The 19,257-nt window shown below is 35.9% G+C and overlaps 1 protein-coding gene across 1 annotated transcript in view; it reads left to right on the top strand.

The window, feature by feature from the left end:
* Nucleotides 1-16,239, top strand: part of CFAP47 (cilia and flagella associated protein 47) — a 259,804-nt gene extending 243,565 nt beyond the window's left edge. The window contains exons 63-64 of the mRNA XM_059840326.1: nt 6,443-6,611; nt 15,969-16,239. Of these exons, the coding sequence (XP_059696309.1) occupies nt 6,443-6,611; nt 15,969-16,190 (391 nt within the window). The 3' untranslated portion in view covers nt 16,191-16,239. The remainder of the gene's footprint in view (nt 1-6,442; nt 6,612-15,968) is intronic.
* The last annotated feature ends 3,018 nt before the right edge of the window (nt 16,240-19,257 follow it).

Genomic DNA, 19,257 nt, shown 5'->3' with positions numbered 1-19,257 from the left:
CTTGTTTTAATACCAAATGTATTATTGAATGCCAATGGTTTACAGAATGACAGCAGTTTTAACTGAAAAGGATAGAATATTTTCCTTGGAAATAAAACTCACAGAAATTTATTTCAGTTCTATCTTAAATTATTGGTCTATTATTTTATGTTGAAATCTGTAACTGAAATATAAAATAAAAACTCTCAAAGTGATACTTTGCTTAAGAAAACTAGCCATTTCTATATTTGGCATACTGAAGATAACTTAATGTATTTTTAATCAATTAAGTTTGAAATCAGGACATTTGCATTAATACAGAAGTGGGGTTTGGAGTTTATTTACTGCTCTATCTTCCTGCACAGAGTTGTTTTGATGGTTGGACTTATTTCTTCACATTAAGATATTGATGTCCACCTACAGCAGAATGTTACCTTATGTTCTCCAGGGCAAATACTTCAGTAGCCAACATAAGATGTGTGAAATAGATAGGTAGATAGATAGATAGATAGATAGATAGATAGATAGATAGATAGATAGATAGATGATGGATAGATGGATAGATGGATAGATGGATGGATAGATGGATAGATGGATAGATGGATAGATAGATAGATAGATAGATGGATAGATAAATGGATAGATGGATGGATAGATGGATAGATGGATAAATGGATAGATAGATAGATAGATAGATAGATAGATAGATAGATAGATAGATAGATGGATGGATAGATGGATAGATAGATAGATAGACAGACGGATAGATAAATGGATAGATGGATAGACAGATGGATAGATGGATAGATAGATGGATAGATGGATAGATGGATAGATAGATGGATAGATGGATAGATAGATAGATAGATAGATAGATAGATAGATAGATAGATAGATAGATATTTTTGAACACTATATTCACTTGGAAATCTTTTGTAAACTACACTACATTTGAAGGTTTGCTCAAACTGGGGGATAATTCTCTCCTATTTTTTCTGTCTGCTTCTTTCACTTGCACAGAGTTTCCTTTCACCAATTTAATTCTGTCTTCCCACATACCTGTTAGTGATTGTTACAATCATGTATGGCTTCCCATATACAGTAGATTTCTTTCCATCTTTCCATCCTGCCCTGTCACTCCAATCCTGTGTTTATCACAAGCAGGATATTTGTTACATCAAGGAAACTTCTGGGATAAACTCAAACTGCCCCTCCCAAAAAACGTGGCGCTTGTCACAGCCTGCAAAATCCAAGGCTCCATGTGATTACGGAAACAGAGCTAGACTAAAGAGGAAGAAAAGCCCCAAAGTGGTGGACTGGGGAGATGAGAATAAAGGTGAAATTAGGCTTTAAAATGACTGTACATGCAGATTTATTTCTCTTAACCTACTTTTCATTGGAGATTTTCCTTATTTCTTCCTTGCACATTTCGTAGTGCATAGAATAAATGTTCAATTAAAACCATTCCTTGGTCACACAAAATTAATTTTAATTCTGAGGAATTAGTGGGCAACCCATTTTGTTTTTGTACCCTCCCTTATTTTGAAGGGAAAACAACAACAAAAAATGTTTACAATTACAGTTTTAAGAACCATTTCTATTTTACTCTAATTATTGCTGTATTTCATTAGAACTACCAGGATTAAGTATGCTGCAAGAAAATGCATTTGGTAATTTCTCAGTTTATGCATCCTTTCCTTCACTCTCTCACACATTGCTGTGTATGTTACTGGCCTGGATTCCTCTGCCAATCTCTTTGTTAGCAGTTCTGCAAAATTCTACCACAAATCTAAAGATGTAATTAGAATACTTCCTCTTAGTACTTCCCACACAGTGGCAGCTGCAAAGTACAAATGTTGACTGGGCTCCATTTTTTGGAGCCTGAATGGAGACTAGTGGAAAATATTGATGATGTAAACATTCTGCAGACCTTTCACAAAGTTATGCTCATCCTTCCCAACAATACAATCCTTGACATGTCACACATTTAGCCAGGGCCTGTGTGCAGTCATCAGTCAATCTGCAAACAGCTCCCCTGGGTAGAACAGGGATGAGTCAGAAATCAGCTTGTGCAGATAGAACCTCTAACTCCTGCTCTGGTTTTACAGCATGTACACAAAAAAAAAAAGGAATCTTAGGGTTGGTAAAGCATTCCCTGACAGGCATTCATCATGCAGAGTTTGCTCATGTTTTTTAAAAGTCCTTTAATTCTACAGCAGCCTTTCCAAAGAAGTGATAGCCGGAGTTTTAAAGCTTTTCTGATGTTCAGAGTTCAGGATTTAGAGTGATCAATTTTAAACTAGAGTTGATTTGGGTATGAAACACAACCAATTTTTATAAATAATAATAATGAGTTACTAATTTATTTTTCCATTGTATTTTTTTTGTTCATAAGAACTAAAAATCTAAATCATACCAAGTATCACTAATAATTCTATAGAATTTGACAACTGCATACAGTTAATATGTTTTAAGGACTTGACTGTGTAATAACTGAAATTTTTTGTGTCATCCAACAGATGTTAACTACAAATTAAAATAAATAAGTTTAGTTATGATTAACTATTGTTTGAACTATTGTAACTTTTTCATACCCCTTATTTCTTGAAGCAGTTACCTACTTTAGAGATTAAGACATTTTGTTAATTCTTATTAGCCAAACATACCCAAGCATTTGACCAAAAGGCCTATGTGCTGGTATTGTTATGCATGGCTTTTCCAAATGCTGAGTTTTGTAGAGGAATACATTTCTACAGGAATAATTTACTGCTTCAGTAGTTTTGGGAAGAGAAACATTAAACCTATTTTGAGCCATAATTTAATAAAATTTAATAAATGTCTTCAGTTTTGATAAGTATTTTGTAAGATTTGGAGTGTGATCTCTGCAGGAATATAAATTTTAAGTTCTTCTCTAGTTGAAGATGTAAGTTCCTATTATTTTTTAGTTTAATAATTTTAAAATTGTGTAGTGTGAGAACACTGATAAGCACAGACTTCTGTATAAGGACAAGGTTAAAGGAGTAATTATAAAAATGCCCATGTAAGACCAACTCAGTTTCCTCTTTTCCAGGTTGCCATGATTTGATTGTCCAATTATTATTCAAATTCAAGTTAGTGTTTACTCTTGTTCATTACTTGAGTAAGGACAGAGTTTGTGTTGTCTGATGGCAGTATCAAACCATTATGAGAGAAGTTAAGGAAAGACAGATGGAAAAACACATTTATTTTCTTTGGTTTGTAGGGCTTCTGCCCTTACAGTTTCTAATTCATTTGTGCTTGGTTTATATGTGTTTTCAAAACTCTACACATCATTAAGCTTTATAAAGTATGTTTATATCTGCCACCCTTCTTGAAAAAGTGCAGAATTATAACTGACCTTCATGGCTGAGAAATGACAAGCCAAACATCCACTCCAGAGCTGTTTCACCTGAAGGATTTATCAAAAAGGAGGAATTAAATTTTAATAAGTTGAAAAAAATCATAATTATTAATTTTTAATTGTACACTAAATAAATAGACACAGAAAATGATAATGTCTGAAATTGAGGTGCTATTCTGGGAATTTCATCTCCAGATTTCTCTTTATTATAAAAGATGAGAAAGTTAAAGCAATTTACTTGTGTTTGTGAGGTACCCAGCATGCCAGTTCATCTCCCTAATGTGAACAGCAGTGAAAGCACTGCTTGTTTGGTCTCAGGGGGCATTTTTAGATTTATTTTTAAAACAATGCAAGATTTATCAGTGGAAGGTTTCTGTTTCTGATTATGTGTAATTTTTTAATTGCTGTTTTTTGTACTGTCTTCATCACAATCCCTGCTGGCCTATCATATTATGGCTATACATTTAATTTGTCAGGATTTCTATTTTCCTTACTTGGACATAGTTTCTACTCTGAGAAACAATTTGCATCCAGTAGACACCCTGACTCTTTTGTTTAAAACTGACAGGCTTTGGGAACAGGGATGTTTTAGCTGTGATTATATGTGTTCATGCAAGTTCATATGCCTTTATGTATTTTAGTCAAAAATTATAGCTGCCTCTAGTACCTTGTGATAATGCTGTCAAGAAGCATGCAGATTTTGTTTAAAGGTTTTAAATTTTTTTCTTTCCATTTTTAAAATCTGACAAGGGTGATGTAATAACATTATTTTTCTCTGACTTGGTAAATCCCTTGTGCATAATTATAGGTGAGTTTTTGACAGTTTCACTTTAAACTGTCTGATCCACTTGTCTGGACAAAAACTGTGTTTTTTTCCTCCTCTGTGTTTTCTGACTGTTTTGATGTCTCTGAAAAATTCTGAAGCAAGCTACTGTTGCATATCTCCCTGCTAAGAGGCAATTTCTGCAGGAATGAAATCTGTATTTTCCTGTGTCTGCTGTGTTAGCAGCCTGTCCCCTGCCTCATCTCCCCTCGCATTTCATCATCACACCTGTGGTCCAAGTCATGCTCTTGGATGTCTTACAAAGACACCAAGCACTTATTAGGAGTTCTCATCCCTAACTATTCACTGGAAAACAGACTGAGCATGGCAGACACAGAGTGCTGCCTTGAAATGTTCCTGAAGCTAGTCAATGGAGCAGTGATGCTGGAAATGAAGACCTGTGTCCAGGTCTGTTTTCAGCTTGAGGTTTGAATATTTATCTCAGGCATTTTTGATGAGTGCTCTGCTCAGCTGCTCAGTCAAGATCCCTCACTTCTTTTTGATCCCATTCCTGCTGTCTGTGTGTAGTAGGTGTGCTCTAGGCATTCACAGCTGAGCACTTCTTTTGGGAAACAAAGATGGGAAATTTCAAGGCTTGTCTGGCACATGGATGGGAGCTCAGGCCCAGCAGGATTAGTGCTGATCGCCCAGGGCTATAAACTCAGGGCACAGCTTTAGGCACCACAAAAAGATGTTATTAGCATAAGTTTGATGTCAAGACTGGAAGACTGGAAATGTAGTTTCAGACATTCAGTACTTTTGCCCACCGTGCTGTCACCTAGAGGAAAAGCCAGGCTAAAACTGCTGAGGCACCCAAGTCCAACAGCACTGCTAAGTATCAGGTCATTTTTTGGAGGCAACAGAGGCTTTTTGGTTTCTGTTTTCTGCACTCTCTGTTTGTTTCTATTAACTGGCAGTGTGACCTTTTTTCATGAGAGCATTTTGAATCTAGAACAACCTTTGGTGAGAACGTACTCCAAGAGAGGGCTATTTTTAAACAAAGTGACCTGGGCCCAGCGTGCCACCCACAGGATAGCGCTCGCCCAGGAAATGTGGAACGTTTCCGTAGAGATATGACTTGCCATAAAATATTAAATTTCATTCCTTTGTGAGTATTTTCTTTGAAAAGTGTTATTTCTGGTGTGACAGTCCATGAATAAACAGATTTGAACAGCTTTTCTTTGAGGTGCTGTTAGCTTTCCATTCTTCAGGTTTTATCAGGACAGGAAAATGTATTCCCTCTAAGCGTGCGCGATGCTTGCCCTGCTGTACGGTGCCAGGGTGTTGTGGATTCATTTTTGACCATCCCATTGTATTTCTACTTTCAATTTCCTGTGTTCTCCTTCTGTTCAGAGAGTGATAGAGTTGTCCTCAGCAATACATATAAGGACTAAAAGGAGAATGCCTCACCAGAAAATACAAAAATGTACATTCTTTTCATGCTGAGAATGTTTATGGCAGGGAGTCCCTGAGGAATTTGATGGTCAGGCTGTAGTTTGGGATTGGCCTAGGATTGTTTTATAGTGCTCAGCCACTGTCTTCACCAGGACTAGGGGTTTTCTTTGGGTCCAACAGCACTGCTGTGAACCAAGGCATTACACAAGATCTGCAGTACCTGTGACAGAAATTCTTTGAGATAAGAGATACACAGTATTACCATACAGGAACCTAATTACATTACTACAAAATCTTAAAATGTTCATTTATGGGATATGAAAAAGGTGAAAACAGTGATAAAAAATATAATTTTTCATATCTTCATTTCAAGGCTTTAAGAACTCCCTGCTAGTTTAGTAACACTCTGCCAGAATGCAAATTCTGTCCTAGTCGTAAACCTTAATAAAATGGTAGCTTGTCAGTTTTACTTCATTAGAGATTGGAAAAGGGAATACTTTTAATAGGAAAAATGGATTTTCACTCTGATATGGAATTTACTTCAATCACTATTATGATATCTTTACAAGTCAAATTATTCTTTTTTTTTTTCTAGTGGAAATTGCTATCATTATTCCATAGTAATATAATATTTATGATAGCATGTGAATGTGTTTGAAATTGAATGCCAGTATGCAGGTCCCTGTGTATAAATAAAGAACTACTATGAAATAATTAATCTGTAAGTGAGAATGCTGTTAATATTCCACATTCATTCCATGCCATGTTTCCTGAGTCATGCCACATGGTGGCCTAAGTGTTAGATTGCAGATAAATTCTGTGAAGATTCTGTAAAAGCCACAACAGTCTCCTGTGCTTTCCTGCAGGTACCCAGAGCCATTCACTGCACACTTCCTGGCAGGCAGTGATCCTGATTTCCTTGTGATGCCACAAGCTGGAGAGCTTCTCCCAGAAGGCACTGTGGGAACCCAAATAACAGTGGGATACAAGCCAAGGATGTATGGCAAGAAGCACACAGCAACACTGGTCATCGAGGTAAGCCTTCCCCAGGGCAATCACAAATCCTCCTTCAGGAATAGAAATCCTGCACCAAGGAGCAGCACTGGAGCACACCCAGTGCGTGTGCTGGGATGGTTTTGCTACTCCTCACAATGGACAAGAACAAAACTAAATTTGGAGAATTGACTGATGACAAGCTGGAAAAACATACTGTATTTTACACTGTATTATAATTTCTGCATTATCCTTTTGACATTATCCTTTTGCCATCAGCACCAGAGGCAAATACTTAATATTGATACATTTGCCCCAACTCCGTAGACAACATGACTTTCACAGAGAATCAATGTAATCCTGTTAGGAACTGGTGGAGAATATAAAAGTAATTGCATATGTGAAGCCTAGGTTATTGATTTTAATAGTATTATACATCTTATATGATCAAAGGCTCCAAGAAGGCAGGTGCCAAACTGTGGAGGAGAGAATTTCAGAGCACAAAGCCAGGAATAACTCTTTTGAAGCAAGATGCAAAATAAACAAAAATTATTTGCAACCAAATAGCCTGTGTAAGTGTGAAGATCAGGAAACATTTGAAGACATGTATTCCTTCAACAGTTAAAATACTCTCAGAAACCAATTTTCAAGTTTTAAGTTATTCTTTAGAAGGAATCTGTTGAAAACACACAGCAGGGGCAAAACCCCACATTCTCTACGAATCATGGTTTGTACTTTCACTCTATTCACTGCATGCTGGCAGTGTTTTCAGACTACTATTTTAGAAGTGAAATAGCAATATTGATTTCAGAAATAAGATGGTCAGAACAAAGTTGATAAAAAGATGCATGGCAAATCACTATAGTGTTTTATCTCTATAAGTGACAACTTGTATAACAGTGAATAAGAAATTCAAATCCTGGGAAAAACAAGGTCCTTCAACCCCTCCTACTTGTTTTCTTTTACTGTATCAGATGTCTGATTAACACAATCTCTTTACATAAACAGCAGTGATGCTTATCACTCTTCCATTTGAAAAATAAGATAGCTTACTGAATTTATTCTGGGCTATTTTGTGTTTAGAAAGCAGTGTATGACACGGCTACCAAGCTCAGAAACTTGAAGTTTTGGAACTGAACTGCTGTTTTTAGGCATGGCACATAGAAATGCAGTACCTATGCTTGTCCTTGGCTTAGCTTTCATCACTAACAAGGAGATTTTACCATAAATCTGTCTGGAATGAGACAAACACGATGATCAAAGGCTATTATTAGCTCTTTAAGAACTCAGGCAGCAATTCAGAATTTCCTTTTAGGAATTTATCAGTATAGATGGCCTGTGTCTAATTGGATTTTTAAGCTACATGCACTCACACCTCAGTTTGTGGTTATGATCTAAGCAGACAGCTCTTCACATCTCCACCTTTAATACTGTGTGTGGCTGCAGTAAGTCAGTCATCCATACATATTACATATATATATATATATATATATATATATATATATATATATATGATCACATCTTGTTGTATCTATTCCTGGATATTTAAAAATGCATCAAGGATTCTTGATTCTCACAAGCACATTCTGGACTAGTATAACTCCCATCACAGTCTGTTAGAGATGTTTCTAACATTCTCACTCAAATTGCAGAATTAAATGGTTTTAGTAATGTTTTGATGAGGCTTGTGTTCTCTTTGCTCTTTTTGGTAGCCTTTTTCTGTGCTCCAGACTTCCCCCTTTGTGCTCCACACAAGCTTTTATTCCTGCAGTTCTGATGGAAGGCAGAGCATCTGTGGCTGTGTGAGATTCAGCTGCTGTGCTCTCAGCACTGACCTGATGTAAGGTTTGATGAGATGTTGAGAATACCTGATACTCATTGCTGCCTTTTGTGGTTGTTGAAATCATTTCCATTAGTAAACTGAGGGAGACAGACTTGGTAAGATATGTTAAATAAAAGCTGTATGAAATCATTCTTATTTGGGGAATAACAGTGAAGGTGATGAAATGCAATTAATGTTTGACCTAACACTGAAGAGCCTTTCTTGCATGTATCCTCTCTAGCCAATATATTGGCTGAGGCTTTGGGCTATTTTTAGAAATGTTGAAGAAGCTTCTTTTCTTTTGCAGTGCCTCTCTTCTGCTGCTGCTGTAATAAAGGATTACAATGCTCTTGCTTTAAAATGTCTTTTGCAAGGGTAAACTCCTAATACTAACATATTTTTATTACTAAATTCTTACAACAGTGAGTATCAGATTTGTAATTTTTGTGTGTTTGAATGAACAGTGATAATTAGGCTGTAAAATAGCAGAGATAGCAGTGTAAGTTCTTTTGTTTATGTTCATCATTACAATTGTGTTGTAAAGGAAAATGGGAGGTTGGGATTATGGAGGAAGATCCTACAGTCATCTTTTTCTCATTTGTTTTTAAATTTTAAGCCCAAGTATGTATATACAATTTTTTTTTTTTATTATCCTGCTGAGAACCCAATGCTGAGACACTAATTAGCATTAACATATATGTGACAGTCTGTCTCTCCCAGAACTTAGTGTGTACATTTTATTAACTGAATGCATATAAATATATATGTATAACTGAAATTATGTTGACTAGTTTATATTTTTGCTCACAAATCAAGTACTTTGTGGGATATGGTATGAATTCTTTGAGACTTAATATTCATGAATACTTACAGTAGATTTTATTAATGGCAGGAAACCTTAATTACTTTGCTGAAGCAGTTAAAGCTCTTTAACCATCATTAAAACTTCTGTTCTCAGTCAACTACATCTCAAAACAATTGAAGTTAGATAATTATTTAAATAGCTGCTAGGAATCTTAATTTTGCAGAAGTGACATAGAAAATTACTTTAAAATTTTATGTAGATCAAAGAATGATCTATTACAAAAAGGCAGTAAGGAAAATAATCATGCTCATTTCTTTGAAAAAGCTTGTAGCTTTGAATAAGGACATCACAACTTAATTGAGCCACAGGTAAGAAACAGTGAAACTGTGCCTGAAGAGCATTTTTAAATAGCTATTTTTCCATAATCAAACTTCTAAATTTAGAATTGCCTTCATAAACAGTGCAGTTCTGAAGGAAAAAAAAATTATCCCTAATGATAAATAAGTGAAGAGAGCACACTACTTAGATGAGCTGTAAAATGCTGTGAGGACAGAAGGGGCTTTCTGAACCCCAGTGACATCCCAGAGCTGTGGTGTGCCAGTCAGGCTGAAGAGAAAACCAGCAGAGCTGAGGGATGTCAAGGTGCAGCTGGGGCAGGAATCCCAGCCAGGCACAAGGTGGAGCAGCCAGGAGGCTGGGAATCCTTGGCAAAGGGAATGTTCCTGTAGGCTTGCAGGTAATTTCCTTTCACTGTGCTGAATTCAGCTGGAGACCAGAGCAATTGCTTTGTAATTCATGTGTGAGACTTCTGAGATATTCTAAAGCAGAAGGCACACACAATAAGTCTTAAATGATAAAATAGGTGTCAGAGTGAACCAGATTGCAGGTAACATTATCAAGCCCTCCAGAAGTCAGGCTTGTGCACCTTTATTACTGAATAATCACTAACTTAGCCTATGGAAGATAGCATATCAAAACCATTTGTCATGCTGTTCTGCAAATAAATGATGCAGTGTGTCAGCCACAGTACCCAGGTGTGGCTTCTCTAAACTTGTCTGTGCAAAGTTGCATATCTTAACAGCAAACAGTACTGTTACATATTCAGCAGCTTGCTGAAACTGCCTTGTTCCTGGTGGGTTTCTTAATTACCATAGTTCAATGTTATTTTAAATTTTATCTCTTGAAGAGAATGAGCAAGGAAAAATGTAACTAACTTGCTTAAATAATTGAAATAGTTTCCCATTAAATAAGATACATGTTGGTGCTGGCTTGAGTTGTAGGATTAGAAACAGAGTGCAGAATCAGTACTCAACATTTTTGATTCACAAGCATGAGGAAAGGTTACTTTGATTATTGAGACTAAAGTTCTGATAATGGAAAAGGTGATAATAATGTGGGAACCATTGCTGTAAAAGGGTATTGAGAACACTGTCAGTTCTGGAGGATTTTGATTGTATAATGTCTAAGCAATGTTGAGAAACACCTAATATTTGAAGTGCAGAAACCAATTAAGTCAATTTTAATTATATCTAGAAGTATTCTTTAAGCTAAGAAAATTTTTCTTATCTATCTTCTTCATTAGCAATTGGTCAGAGCCTGGATGGGCATATGTCTGCTTGTGGGAGGTGGTTCTTATTGCTTTGGGTTTTCCCCTCAGGTTTTTCCTTCACTTATCAAGCTGTCATTGTCTTGATGCAGGAGCTTTCTTGCCTTTGCTCTTCCCTTACACAGTTCACATAAAGGTTGCTTTAATTTCATTCTGTATACACTGATGGTAATTGGTCTTTTTTTTTGTTTTTTGTTTTTTGTTTGTATAACAAAACCATGCAGTATAAATTAACAGCCAGGAAATATTTGATGCACTGCCTGTAATTTCCTGTGGTTTTAGCTGTTTAGGAAGTCTAGTGAATTGTATTTTGATTTTTCTGGGTTAACAGAAGCTAACTGGAATACAATATTCCTTGAAATTCCTGATCCTTGCTCCCAATCCACTTTCCTAACAGATTGCTTTGGCAAATATTTTCCATGTACTTCAGCAGCACTTCCAGCCTACTGTGAACACCCATAGATAATCTGTGTTTTGCAAAGTGATCCTGTGAATCATGAGGCATCAGTAAAAATGGGTTGGATACCAAACAAATAGACTTTTTTATAAATTATTTGGTGACTGTTACCAATATTGGCTGAATAATTTGCTTCATGAACATTACTCAGTCAGCCATCGAGATGATTGAATGACTTACTTGAATAACTTACATTATGTGATGAGAAGTGGCAGTTTGTGTCTCATTTTTAATTGTTAAAAACATTTTTCAGAGAGATTTAGCTCAGTTGATGGCCATTACCAGTCAGGTGAACCAAATTATTATTCTCTTCACATTTTGATTCAGGAATACTGAGGTTTTGAAAAAAGAAAGTCATTCATTTCAACAAGAAATCCTTCCTCAGATTGTCAAGGACGTTCAGAATATGATCTGGTCTTTCTTCTTAAATTGTGTGTGAAATAGGCCTAGATATGCATCACAGGGAGCCTGGATTCTTAACAACCTATGTTTATATCAGATATATCTTCTTAACAGAGATTCTCTTTCGTAATTCTGTTCTAGTCCTAGTACAGATTGCAGCAGATTTGATACCTTCATCTTTAGACTTTGTTACTACCAGAGCTGGTATTGGAATTATTCCAAATTTGATACAATAAACTGCATTGCCTTAAAAATGGGAAGAAGTGTTCCTCTGATTTGGGAAATTTTGGCCTACTTTTGAGGCAAATAAATACTGCTTGTAAATCAAATATTCTATCAAATTCTATGGTCATATGTGGATGGCCTTTGAAAGTTCCTCTTCTTCCTCTCCACCATTCCAGGAAAGTCTGAAACTGTGATGATCTGTGTTTTCCTTTGCTGTGATGTGTCTGGCCTGAAAATCCAAAGCAGCAGCTTTGAGGCACTTGCATGAATTTTGAAGATGATAGAGTTGCTGTTGCTGCAGTTTTCATATTGGCTAATTACTGAAGTTAAGCTTTACAGACTCATCCCCAAAAAAATTACTTACAGCTTGAGCAACTAATATTGTGCCCTTGGTAATTAGGTATTTTAGTAAAATAGGCATTTGTGGTTGCCTAAGGTTTACTGAAAATTACTTAAATCTAGATTGCCTTGAAAATTGCTGATTTCTGGGTGGTTCTAATGCTAAACAAAGAACCCCAAGTTATGCTGACAATTGCAGTAACATTTCCATGTGTGTGACACTCATTTCCCTTTAGCAGAAAATGCTGAGCTTACCTTACACAACAGTAGTTTTTTTGCATTTAACATGTACATAAATGCACAATTTTTTCTTGATGATTGTTTCCAGTAGTCTTGGATGAAGGCACGTGATTTACAATAGATGAACTACCATAACTCAAGATGAGATATTAGGGTGGAGTTGCAATATCTTCCACTACAGAACACCTGACACAGCAACAGAATAGGCAGCTTTTTTCAACAAGTCATGCCATAAGCCTTTTTTTTCCACTGGACACACAATCCAGGATATTTCTGTGGCAAACAGGAAATTAACATATGGTTGTTACTACCCAGAAGTGTGTATCTATTGTTTGATGGTGATGATAAGTGAACTTGAGAGATGGAATAGCCTACCATTTTTGTTTAAATCACACTATTACTAATTCTATAGACATTCAAGTCACAGTATGTGTGGATTTAATGAACAAAAATATTTTTTTTAGTAAATTGCTAGTAGGTTTAAATCATTGGCTGAAACACTTTTCACATCTTTTCTCTGACCTTGAAATAATCCATGAGACTTTCACACAGTGAACATGACACTGAGGTTAAATTACCTTTTGAAATCAATTGTTCATCTGCTTTATTAAAGAATGATAAACTATTTAATTTTGTACTGAAGTTAATAAGAGAATGAGCTAATTTTGGAGAGGTACTTCTTTTAAATGACAGCTTTATCTTTGGGCATAAGATACTAATGCTGGTTCATGTCACACCTGCTTTTGCTGGCTGTTACCTTTACAAACAGTAAAGTTACTGGTTCATTTCACAGTATTACATAAGGTTGAGAATAAAGATGAGTTAATCTGCCTGTTTTACACAGAATAATATTAAATTTAAATTTTGCTTTTAGTAAGATAGTAATAAAAATTTTGAAAAGCTAAGCATGCATGGTGAAACATCTACTGAGTTCTCATTTACTAATCTTACTGGAATAATGCAAGTCATTCAGCAGACACCATGTAAAATCAGTACTGCCCATTTTCAAGTAGAGGTTTCTTTAAAAATACACAACAAAAAACCCTCAGTTATTATTTCAACATTGGTGCAGAAAAGTATAATTCATTAGCCAAAATGCTGCTTAAAACTGCAATTAGAGATTCATATGATGATGGCATTTAGCAGCTGTAAGTGTACACAGTATATCTGTAAAATAATGTAAATGTGCACAGCAGAGAACAAAGCCTGAGCCAGAGTTTATGGTTTAATGTTCTGAAACTTCTTTTTGTTGAATATCTGCATTATAAATTCAAAACTGCTTGCAATGATACTCCTTAAATACAAATTATCACTGAACAGGGTAGTAATTAGAATGGTAGGAAGAAGCATATGAAAGATAACAAAGATAAACATAATAGATTGAAACTTTTCCAGTAGCAAGTCTAAAACTGATGTAACAAAACTTAGTAAAGTCAAGAAACATTTTATCATGATTTTTTTCCTTCTTCTGTATGTTGCTGTAAATATGGGATGCCCCCACAGACGATTTGAGGTGGAGAAGGTTCACTGCTCATCTCTGTGGTTTTTGTAGTGCTTTACCTAGCACTACATTTACCTAGCATTTACATTTCATAATTAAACGACAAAATGCAATGAATAACAAGGCGAATATACACATTCTGCTTTGCAGATGGTTAATAGCCTTCATGGTGTGTGAAAATGGGTCACAGTTTGTGTGGGTATTGTGGCACCTCTCTACAGGCCAAATCTGCTGGGGTACTGACATGCCCAGCAGAAGAGCAGGAACAGAGGGCTCTCAATGGAGTGAAAAAATTGGTCACAAATCCAGCCATGTGGGAAGCTGGACTGCCAGCTGAGGGAAAGACTCATGAACTTTAAGGGTTGACTGTAGCACTGGTTTCCAGAGCAATTTGAGAGCATATCAGCCTTTCTGACCCTTTGTTTCCTTAGATGAAGAATGGCATTGTTAGATGTAATGTTTCTATCTACAATGGATTGTTCTAAGGATTAAGTTTTAAATGGTTGATGAATTCCATGAAGTACAACTCCTCCTGTAATGATAAAACTGGAAGCAGTAGAGAAAGGTGACCCTATGAGCTGTGCCCCTGTAGTTCAGCACAACAGGAGAGCAGAAAAACCTGCTCTGGAACCACAGCCAGCACAGCTGTGTGATTGCACTGCTGTGTCCTGGGGAAAGGCAGACCTTGGGAATTTGGAAATACCACTCATTCCCTGCTCTGAGACTGCAAAGTCAGAGAATCTGCTATGTTCTCTGTACTGCATCCTTGTAGAACACAGTACATGTAGAATCTGCTATGGTCTGCATAAAAGCCACATTTCACTTGTATGAATATATTTAATAGACTTATACATACCATATTTTTACTCAGTCTTCCTCTCTTGGTTTTATCTCAGAAGGAGAAAAAGAAAGGCCCAAAAGTGAAAACCAGGATTTTCAGTCACTAGGTGTGAGGGAATTGATGACAGTCTGTGCCTAAAGTGGGCATGCAGTGCTTTGTCCTTTTGCACAGTACAAAGCTGGGCATAATGACAAATCATTTGAGATTTTGGAATATCTTTTGGGTTTGTAATATTTCTGTTATTTGTTTGTAGTTTTGGGGTATTTTTTTAATAAAAGGAGAATAGAAAACTAAAACCCAGGAATATACCTTTTTCCAGATGGAAAATGCTAGAAACTTAGAATAATGATCTGCTTTCAAAAATTAAAGTGGTGCATTATGAAAAGTATTGGAAGATCTATAAAAATTACACGAGTTTTTAACAACCAAAATTCTGTTTCAGGACACAACGAAGCATGGGAGGTAGACAGTAGTATACTCTAATATTTATAGAAATAAAAGTCCTTAAGCATGGATAGATGGGATGTGTAGTAAGAATAAGGACCAAGTACTCAGGAAGAATCAAGTATTCAAGCATTACAAGACATGACATGGAAGCATATGTTCCATTCCTAGAGACCAGTTATAAACAGAGAGCAAATGAAGAGTGTCATTTTCAATCCACATAAATATGCCTCAAACCAGAGATTCCAACATGAAGCTTCAATTCTCTTGTGCATACTCTTTTGTCTTACTTTTGTTCATTGTTTTAATGTGAAAATCCCACCATTTGATATTACCATTGTTACAGATAGCTGAGCAGCAAGTGAATCCTGCTGTACAAACTTGAGGCATTTATGTTGTAGTATGGAACAGGCACCTTTGAAAAACATACAGAGCTCTTTGAAAAACATACAGAGCTCTGGGATTTTTCAATAAAAAAGGAATTTTAGATCAGCCGGGGAAGGTAAATTTCTCATCTTTGTTATGCCTGGTCCTGAATAAAGCTGAATGTGATTTCAGTTCTCTGTTCCAGGAGTGCAATTCTCATTCTGTGCTATTCCAGTGCATTACATGGAAAAGGACCAATATCTTTTGAAATCAGTGTTGCATCTTAAATCACTGATGAATTTACAAGGTATTTGATCATTGATTTTTTTTTTTTCTGTTCATTATTTTCAGACACAATCAATGCAGTGGACATACATAATCAATGGACTTCCTCCACAGACTGCACCACCTACAGTGGCAGCAAAAGTGGTTTGCAGCAGCAGCTACAGAGGATCGTTCACAGTCCGACAGCGCAACTTTGTACGTGAAAATCTGAAACTTAAAACCACTGGAGCATCCTCACCAATCAAAGGAGCACCTTTGGTCCTTAGGAATAGACAGAAAAAGTTATGATCTGTTGATTTTTAGTGAGAGAACAAATAAATTCTGCAGATAAAAAGAACATATGGTTTGTTATTTTTTTTTAAACAGATATGGTATGCATGGCTTTTATGTTCTATGTGGAAGATTCAGAGTGCTGGAGTCCTAGTAATATTCCTGATTTTCTATAAGGGATTTTGGATGCCTAACAATTTATTTATACCATGCAGATGTCAGCAAGTTCAGAGAAAAAGCTTTAGGTTTAAAAAAATTATATCTGAAGATCAGATAACTCAAACTATATGCTTTGCTTTCTAAAGTATGTTAGTTTCATAAGATTGTAATAGGAACATTCTGTGTGATGTTCAGCACATGGAACCCATGCAAAACCAGAAAGAAAAAACAATCCCTGTTCTCTTCCACAAGAAAATCCTTGCCTTTCCTTGCTTTGGCAAATTTCAATAATTTCAATAATTAGGACGTCTTTGCTGCGTATAAAATCTCAATCTTGTTTTATTCATCCTATAACATTTCAAATCTTTGTTAATTATACATAGCACAGAAGTGAAATAAAATGTCCTGCTGCAGTAATTTTATGTCAGGTATATTTTACAGAGTGCTTTAGAATATTAACATATAGAGGGCTGTGAGAATTCAGTGAGGAATGAAGACAGATTTTTCTTTTTTTCCTAGAATAAACAAATCAGAGGTGCTGTTCCTAGGGTGTTTCTATTTCTATACTTTAGATGGGAATTCAGGCTTTCTCTGCTCCTGATGTAATGTGGAAAATTAGATCTATGCAGACATCCTTTGTAAGATCATTGGATGGGTAACTCCTGGCTCCTTTCTTCATTGAGATAGTTTTTCCTGATTTTACTAACAGAACATAAATTGTATTTGTGCCTTTATTTTGATGGCAAAATGTACTTTGACAAAAAGATGGCTTGGCACAGACTAAGTGCCTTCTTGGCTCCTATACAGAATGAGCATCACTGCTCAGGAATGGGGAGCCTGAGAACAGCCCATGTAGGTCAGTGCAAATGAGCACCAATAAAACCCTTTTACTGCAATGTGCTTGAGGATTTTGTTTATGCCACACATTTTTAGAGAAGCTATTACAGAAGATGTTGGGAGCATATAAAGCTGTTTAATACCTCTTCTAAATGCAGGGTGCCCCATTTTGGTCAGAAACCAGGTAATATGAAGTGAGAATAAAATCAGCTTTATAAATTCAGTGTACAACACTGGAAAGATACTGTCCATACTGAAATCTCTAGAAGACATTGAGAAAGAAGCTGTTGTAATATTTATCTTATATGCTGCTGAGACCACAAATGCAGCTGGGTTTCATAGGAAGGCTCTATCTGCATATATAAATGAACTAAGTGTTTATCTGAAGAAATCAGAATTTATGGACCAGCAACAATTTCACAACTAATGTTTGGTGTTCAGGAAATATTTCATGTCTAACATATTTTTGTAAAAGCATTTTTATCTTTGTTTCACTCCTTTAAAGTTATGCTTTCCTATTTAAAATGGTACTTTTTTGCAAGATGCACAAAATTTTCTAATTCTCCCAGAAATGGATTAGCAGGTGGCATAGAGGTGAATCACTTAAAAATTACATGGTGCTCACTCCAGAAATGTTATGCCTGATTTACTTGCCTGCACTTGCTGCTATATGTATTAGATTTCAAATTCTGTCATACATCTAAACATTTTAAACATCCATGGGAAAATGTGCAATAAAATAGTACCAGAGGGGTGTTTTCAAAGGAACCATTTATATTATCTATTTAAAAAGGGATGAATGCATAAACTGTGCTTGCAGGAAAAAATTATGGGGTTTTATTCAATGTGTACAAGGTCACTTCTGAGCTATGCAAGATATGCCATTGTCAATTAAATTTGGACCTAATATTAAAAATGTATTTTTCTAATTTCTTACAGTTTAAACAGAACTAGGCATATTTCTTCTGATATGAAGAATACACTTACAAAGATGATTTAAAGAAGGACCATTTTAGCTGTGTGGTTGCAGCATACACAGCATCTTACATAATATCTGCATGCATTTGTGGATTACAGTGACTATATAAACTGTTAAAAATAAATTCATTTTTGCTACTTAGCTTGATAATTTGCACTTCCATTGCTGAGGTGACTGCATTATTTGTAATGCAAGGATTAATTCCAAGTATAACCCTTAAAAACAGTTTCTAAGCAGCAGCACTGGATGATTTCCAGAATGATAACTTCCATTCAGTATTTGCTTCCTCCTTTTTAATAAAATTACTGAGCCATTTTGAAAATATTAGTGTTTCAGCTCCTGGAAGGAAAGGTCTCACATGGGAAAAGATTACAAAATGCTGTTTTTTTTTTTCTTAGAGATTTCACTTCAAATCTTTTGGACCTACCATTAAATGTGAGCTTCAGAAGATCTAGGCAAGCTCACCATTCCTTTGCACCCTAAAAATGAAATCTGCAGAGGAATTCAGCTCTTGTAGATAGAGCTAAACACAATTGTTGCAGTCAGGGCTCAGGTCTGGGAAAAAGCAGCCTAAATCATTTAGTTTTGAATTAATTCTAAATCACTATTCATTATCATAATCTTAAAAGGTAATGGGAGAGAATGAGCACAGCCCCCATCAGGATCCTTTTCTTCTCAAAAGGATGGAAAAAGGAGTTTTTTCCCTTCACATTAACCTCTGCAGGCACAGCAGAATCTCAGGGAAATGAGGAGGTACTGGTTATTACTATAAGTAATAGCTCCTAATTTCTCAATTGAAAATTAGTGATTGAAAATTACTTCTAGTGACCCCATTTATGTGTTTTGATTTATAGAAATACCTAATTCATAAAACACAAGAAGTTTTTCAAAGTCAATATGGTATTTATGGCCAAATGTTTTATCATAGTCTTACATGCCACACACGAGTCAGCTGTGCATCTCTTGTTAGTGGCTTGGCAGAAATGCTGATTGTCTAACCAGTGTAGTCACCATGTGCTCGTTTATATTTCTTCCTTCTCTCTCTATGCCTCACTATTATGATCCATCTATCAGAGTAATTAAAACAAGGACTAAACCCTTACAAGGCAA

The sequence above is a fragment of the Haemorhous mexicanus genome, chromosome 2 (assembly GCF_027477595.1).
Source record: "Haemorhous mexicanus isolate bHaeMex1 chromosome 2, bHaeMex1.pri, whole genome shotgun sequence".
NCBI lineage: Eukaryota > Metazoa > Chordata > Aves > Passeriformes > Fringillidae > Haemorhous > Haemorhous mexicanus.
Note: the sequence above shows the minus strand (reverse complement) of the source record. Positions and strands in the feature narration are given on the sequence as shown.